Source organism: Rosa chinensis, chromosome 2 (genome assembly GCF_002994745.2).
Source record: "Rosa chinensis cultivar Old Blush chromosome 2, RchiOBHm-V2, whole genome shotgun sequence".
Taxonomy (NCBI): domain Eukaryota; kingdom Viridiplantae; phylum Streptophyta; class Magnoliopsida; order Rosales; family Rosaceae; genus Rosa; species Rosa chinensis.
Window position 1 is genome coordinate 37,604,911 of NC_037089.1, and position 6,884 is coordinate 37,611,794.

The following is a 6,884-nucleotide window of genomic DNA, read 5'->3' on the forward strand; positions in this document are numbered from 1 at the left end:
ATAAGCGCGTCCAACCATCATTCATTGGTGGACATCCAAGGGGGAGTGTTGTAAATATTATTATCTATGTGGATGTCCATGTAAATACTCATTAGTTATGTACTTTGATGTAAACTCTACCTCTATATAAAGGAGGCTAATGAGACTGAATGATAGACTTCTACTTCCTCCCAAACTATTCTCTCTATCTTTCTCTACTTTATAACAAATAAATTAATTTAAAAAATATGTATGTCCAAATTAGTTTTATTGAATTTATTTACAAACAACGTTCCTGTAAAATGTTAGGAACTGGGATCCTCTCATCATTTCCTCTCAAGTCTTAAAAGTTGTGCAATCCCTTTTTTTGTCGAAAACAGATGCAATGAAACTCTCTGCATTGACATAGAGAACTAAGTAAAGTTGAAAACTTGGTTCATTATATCAAACATCTCCTGTAACATTTTTGGCAACAAAAGTTAAAAATAAATCATATGCACCAGATGAACTAAAAACATTATCATTTTCTCTTCCGTTAAAAATTAAAATTTTACAATTTTTTTTTTTACAAGTTTCTTACCCGAAGGGTATTTTTAGTAAACTGAACAGAGTGAGCATCGGAATGAACAAGGATGGAAGCAAAGAGTTTCAACCTTGCTCTATACAGAAATTACAGGGAGCCAAAGAAACTACAAGTACTTGGTTTTGCCACTGGCTAAACTACATAAGGGATAAGCTAATTCAACGAGGCTGCTGGATGAAGCGGGGGCTGCATTTTGGACTCACAAACTTGGCTGGCTTCTCTACATACTTCCTTGGCTCCACCAGCAACTTGGGACGTCTATCTTCTGATGCTTTCAAATTCTTCAGAACTGCAGCACTCATATCTAACCCTGCTGTTCAATACAAAATGTTTTTGAGTCCACCACTCTAAAATAGTTAATTTAAAAAACATAATTTCAACACAATGTCCAGTGAACTACAATGCTTTGGGATATCCATTCACATACCATTTTTACCTTCAGTTTGAGACGACTGGAGGAACTCTTCAAACTGAGCTGCTTCAAAACTAGAGAAGTCCTCTCCAGCATCGAGATCAAAGGTCTCAGGAAGCAAATCGGCTACATTGTCATAGTTTTCCTGAGCATTATCATAGAAACCATCCTCATCCTGGTTCTGACTGAGCCAATATTCATGGTACCATGTAGAGGTGGTGACCAGTTGCCACCATTCAGGGGAGAAATCTTCCACTTGGCGGAAAGCAGCGGGGACAAAGAGAGGAGCATTCGGATTCAATGTTGATCTTCCTGAAACCAGGGCCATCTTTAGCAACGACACAAGTCAACTGCAATGGGACAAAACACAGCAGATTAATGAGATCGGAGTTCTTCTTTCCAGGGTTTTTCATTTCCATACTCCATACAAGCACAAGTCAAGTCAATCAAGTTCCAAGTCAAACCATTTGCAAATTATTTCAAATGCAAATTTTAGGTCAATCTTAAAAGCATTCGCCAAATTTGTTCTTAAACAAATGGATCATGCACCTCCAGTATCAACAATCATACACAACAGTTTCCAATGACCCAGAAAATTGAACATGTTCATAATACAACAAGCTTTTTACATTACATTACCAGAACTCAAACTGTGTAAAGCAAAGTCAGGATTGGGAATCATTACACAAAACAGAAAAAACAATGATGTTTAGAATCAATAAAAAAGAAACACATAATCATCAAGATAGAGTCAAAGAATAAATGACTCCAAAATATTTCATATTCATTTCCAAACAGAACCAGATCTACCAATGGAAAGGGAAAAGTCAGATCAAATCGTTCTAGATCTAGATCATCAAGACTTGGTTCAGAAATTGAAAACTAATTTCAGTTTCAATTTTCTAAGCAGCCAAACACAAGAGTCAAAGTAGTTTCAAATCCTTCCAGATCCATCGATTTCAAAATATATAAAAGAAGAGAAATATGCATGACGTACATAAACAAGGAAGTTGGGAATACCTTGAGAAAATATCTGAGGCAGAAGAAGGCGAGGAAGATTACGCGTGAGAGAGCCAGGGAGGGGTGAAGGGGTTTATATAGGAAAGGCTCGGTGGTTAGGAGTTGGGAAGCTGAGGTTCGTCGAAACCGAGCCAGCCCAAGCCCACAGAGAGCCTAACAGTTATCACCAGCTGCTCTCACGCGGTAATAACTAAGAAGCTGCTCTTTATTGACTTTGACTGCTTTTCGTTACAACCACGCTGCGTGGATCCTTTTTTTGTTTTGTTTTTATTTTTATTTTTTTAAAGAGTAACGTTGAAAGATATACAATTACAAGGTAATATCAAATCTGATGGGACAAAACTCCTAACAGAGAAACGAGTACCACCTACTGGCTACTTGCAATTGAAACAAGTTGAAATTGCCATCCACGAGTGGCAAGTATTAAGATCAAACCCAAGACCAAACAACACGACAATCCCAACCGCTCTATGCAAATTGTTTTGGTGATTTCTACCACACTGAACCAATAAATTAGCTTCTAGCAGAATGAGATAGCTCATGAGAGATGTTTCTTCAATATTTCATTTCTTTAATCTTTATTCTTCTAATGATAGCGATATTTCTTCAATATTTCATTTTAGATAATTAATATTTTATCGATATCCAATATTTGCGTCATTGGTTACCCTTGTTAAGTTGTTGTACTGTTGTTCTATATTATTTACACTCATGACTCACTGTATTGAGGAAAATTGTGCTTGCTATAAAAAAATCAAGATGTTCATTGTCCTAATTTTGAAGTTGGAACAAAGTTTATCCTTTTGATATCAAGATTTATATATTTAGTATTATGTGGCTGTGACTAGTGAGTTAGAAATTAATTAAAAAGAAGTTTTGGAATCACATTAATAGTTTTTCAGCTCCTCAATTGATATTTTTAACTTTTAAGAGTATCGTAAGATTTTTATTTTTTAATTTCATAAAATAAACGAGTAGTAATTAATAAACTTTTCAAAATTGAGGGAGGGAGGGGACCGTCCATGTGAGGCACTTTCAAATCCTCCCTCCTCGTGTATTAATCGACGAAAGTAATGACGCGTGTTTTAGTGATGGGACCAGACTTTCCTTCCTCGCCATATTGCAAAGCTGCACATGGTTAGGTTTAGATAAAATCCGGCAACAATGAGAATGACACGGGAATATCTTAGGCTAGCCGACCAAATCACGAAATGGTCTTACATATTAAATCTTAATACCCTCCCATCATTATCCATTACCCATTTCTATTATTAATATACTCATTTTATTTTGGCCATTTAGCAATGATTGTCTTCTCCGTAAGAATTTAGCAATCATGCTCTTCTTTTCCTTTCCAAAAGTAGGAATCTGTTATTGTATGTTTAGACTTCTTTTTCTTTTTTCCTTCTTTCTTTACGTTTTTAGGTTGGGTGGTTCTAGTTGGATGTCTGAATTTGATATTTGGACCTCCATATTTTTTTAATTATCAATAGATTTTGTCAACTTATATGAAAAGACAAATAAAGACAAAGAGAAAAAAAAAAAAAAAAAAAAAAAAAAAAAAAACTCTTCTTACCCTCCCCACCCCCAAAAAAAAAAAAAATTAATATAACATTCAATTTTTTCCCGAAATTCCTTATATTACCTATATAACTTTATAATTTATCTAACATAATTAAGTAAAGATAATTAATTTCTATACAGGGTCCTATCATTTAATACAAAAGTAAATTAAAAACAATATGAATTTGAAATTTCCTTAAACTACATTTATTGAATATCTTAGTGTAGTTATTACTAATTAAGATCCAAGCTTTTATTTAGATTTAATCGATATATATATTATTTTTCTGAGAACCAAAGTCTTTTGTAGAACCATCCATATTGCCAAACAAACAAAAAAAAAAACTATGATCTGGATTAATAAAAAAATCTTTGTAATTATCTACTTGTTCGGATCGTCCAAGAATCACTTTCTTGTTTCATCACTGAAAGTACATTAAAAATATAGGCAGTTTACTCACATAATTTTTCATGATTGAATTGATAGAGATAAGAAGAAAAAAAAAACAACAACAAATTGTTGAAGATACATATTTAATTGTTCAAGAGTGTTTTGGTAAAATTAAGGAGATCTACTTAGTTATTTAAGTATTTAAAAAGAGTTTTTCTATTGGAACCTCCAAATTTACTCACTTGACCTCCTATGCTTTTTACACCTCTTATCAAATTTTCAAATACTAAATTTACTCATTAAACCTCACTAAAGTTTCTCAAATAACCTCACTTATAAAATTTGCAAACAATATATTATCATTAAAATAAAAAAAAACTTAATTATTTCAATGATTTAATTACTCTATAAATCTTAATCACATATCCATTCCTTAATCAGACAACATAAATATCTTCTTTCAATAAAAAAATAAAATACAAGGTATTGAATTTTAAAAATTAATTTCTAATTTTTTTTTATTTCTAATCAACAAGAAACTAGCATGAACTATTCTGTGGGTTTTTTTTTTACATTTTTTTTGTTTTAGCTATGCAAAAAAAAAAAGATTAATCATCTTTTTCTTATTGTTTATTTTATTTTCTCTATTTTCTGTACCTAGTGATTAATTATTTAAATATTTGTTTAGTTTTTTTAATTGCTAGCTCTTTTTTTTTTTTTGCAAATATAATGGTTAGACTTAGATTTAGTCATAATATGATTTATTTTGTTTTCCTTCACCAATATGCGTTCAACATGTATATCATATATTTTTATGTCACTCTTAATCATAGTTTTAATTCTTATTAAATATATATATATATATATATATATATATATATGAATGCTTTATTGAGTATGTAGTGAAATTAGAAAATGAAAATGGATAAGGAAAATAATAAAGAATGCAATCTAATATTATTGAATTGGAAAGTCTAGAGAAAATCAATATAATATTTTTTTGGTATAATTATTGTCCTTAATAGTCATTTTATAGTAAGTTATATATGTCATTTAATAATTCATAATAGAGTGAGGTCAAATGAGCAGATTTGGAGGTCCCAATAGCAACACTCATTTTAAAAAGTGAATTGGAGGTTTAATAAGTATAAGAGGTCCAAATATCAAATTTGGAGGTCCAACTAGAACATTCCTTTTAGGTTTTTGTAAACCAAACAAGAAAAAGCATTTTCCCGTTTTGTCATTAAAAAAAAAAAACTGTGATTGGCCTCATTTGTGTAGACTTCTTAGAACATGTTTAGCAAACTCAATATTGTAGCTCTTTAGTTATTTTAGAGAACATGTTTAGCTTTTTAGATATTTTAGCAGCTACACCAATGACCAAACTCCTAAGTGGTTCTCCATTATAAGTTTTAGCTATCTCGCTCCTAAATATAGAAAGCGAGATGAGACTCTATAATTTAAAACATTCATTTTGAGTTACGGAATGTAATTTATAAATATATTTAAATTATTTAATCTTCATTTAAAAAATAATATAAATTCAAAACTAACTAAAATAGATAGCACTGATATAGATGTATTTATAAAGTGGCTAGTCAAAAAGATTTTTTAGCTACTTTGGCTAAAATTTGACTCAAAAATAACTATCATATTACTAAAGATGTTCTTAGAGCATTGGTTTTTAACGAAAAGTAAATAAACTTTCAATATGTATTTAGTGATACTAAACAATCAGATGAAGCGCTTCAAAGAAAAAAAATTATTAGAGGTGGAACAACACTATGACTTGCAGGAGTTCAGATCCCCTCAATTTTTTTTTTCTTTTTTGAAATTATCCCTTTATTAATTGAGATTGTCTACAAGGATATAGAGTAACTTCGAATTAAATAAATTGAAACACCCAGATTAACCAATAGAAGCATATGATTTTTTTAATAAATGTGGATTTCATTAAATGCATGTTAAGATGGTCATTACATATCTTTCTACTTCCTTCGTAACTAGATAGATCAAGAAATTGTAGTAGGAGAAATACTGTGATACATAGGAATAGACCACCTATGTTTAAACTAATCGCTCACTTATTAAAGCAAGGCTATAACTATGGAAATTTTAAGACATAGCATATAAGTAAAGCACCTCATAAGAAACTACATTTTTGACTTGCCCATCAAGCTAGGGATGGGAGAAAGTAAACCCAACGAATGGGCTCTGATTTGGGCCCAAAGACTTGGCCAAATTTGATATGGACATCAGATCTGGACACCCAACCCTTGTTAGGCACCCAAATCTGGCAGCGCTGCATGACTTCTGGCGTTGATTGCTTCTGCCATGCCGTTGACAATAGCAACAAGGTTGCCTCACTGCCTCCGACCCAGCTAAGCAGTCCTCCGAGCTGCTTAGCAGCCAGCCGCCGCCCTGCAACACAGAGCTACCAACTCAGACAAAAGCAATGACACTCACCAATCCAGGACCAAAACCACCATTGTAGAGAGCAAGAATAGTCTTATAACCACCCACGTTGGTGTCGGGATTGAGGTACAAATTGAAGCAACCCGACATCGGTAGCCAACCTAATAGTGCTGACCTTTACTGCCGCCATCATCAGCCTAGTTATAGCCATGATTGCTCCGCTTGTTATGCCCCATACCTAAACTTACCTATTTATCGCCATTTGGACAGTCAATAATTAAGAATATTATTTTTTACCTTTGTCATGATTTTCTAAGAGATCAGAAGTTGACTTTTTATTTGATTCCAGTTTTGAGAAAACTCCCTTGACGGAAGTCGTAGAGCTCATTAAACCGAATTCATAGATACGCGGCATGCTTTAATCCGAGTCCATATGATTAAGTTACGGTCTGTGGAATTTTAATTCTTCGTCGGAGTTTTCGGAAACATTTTCTAGTATTTAAGGATAAAACTCTAATTTT

The 6,884-nt window shown here is 32.4% G+C and overlaps 1 protein-coding gene across 4 annotated transcripts; it reads right to left on the reverse strand.

Annotated features, from left to right (window-relative positions):
• Positions 1 to 485: 485 nt before the first annotated feature.
• Positions 486 to 2,153, reverse strand: LOC112190014 (protein EARLY RESPONSIVE TO DEHYDRATION 15). Of its 4 annotated transcripts, none has more exons than XM_024329427.2 (3): positions 1,995 to 2,153; positions 999 to 1,324; positions 486 to 872 (listed from the first exon to the last, which is right to left on the reverse strand). In XM_024329427.2, the coding sequence occupies exons 2-3, from the start codon at positions 1,300 to 1,302 to the stop codon at positions 721 to 723; spliced, it is 456 nt and encodes a 151-aa protein (XP_024185195.1). In that variant the 5' UTR covers positions 1,303 to 1,324; positions 1,995 to 2,153; the 3' UTR covers positions 486 to 720. The 4 variants fall into 4 exon arrangements, with proteins under 4 accessions (XP_024185195.1, XP_024185194.1, XP_024185193.1 ...); XM_024329426.2 differs by having other exon boundaries at positions 486 to 875; XM_024329425.2 differs by having other exon boundaries at positions 990 to 1,324.
• Between the last annotated feature and the right edge of the window lie 4,731 nt (positions 2,154 to 6,884).

Bases quoted from the DNA above. Each gene is read 5' to 3' on its own strand.
- LOC112190014 (XM_024329424.2), bottom strand. From the start codon at position 1,302: ATGGCCCTGGTTTCAGGAAGATCAACATTGAATCCGAATGCTCCTCTC. The intron at 876-989 runs GTATGTGAATGG...TGTATTGAACAG, and splicing joins TCAAACTGAAGGTAAAAATG to CAGGGTTAGATATGAGTGCT.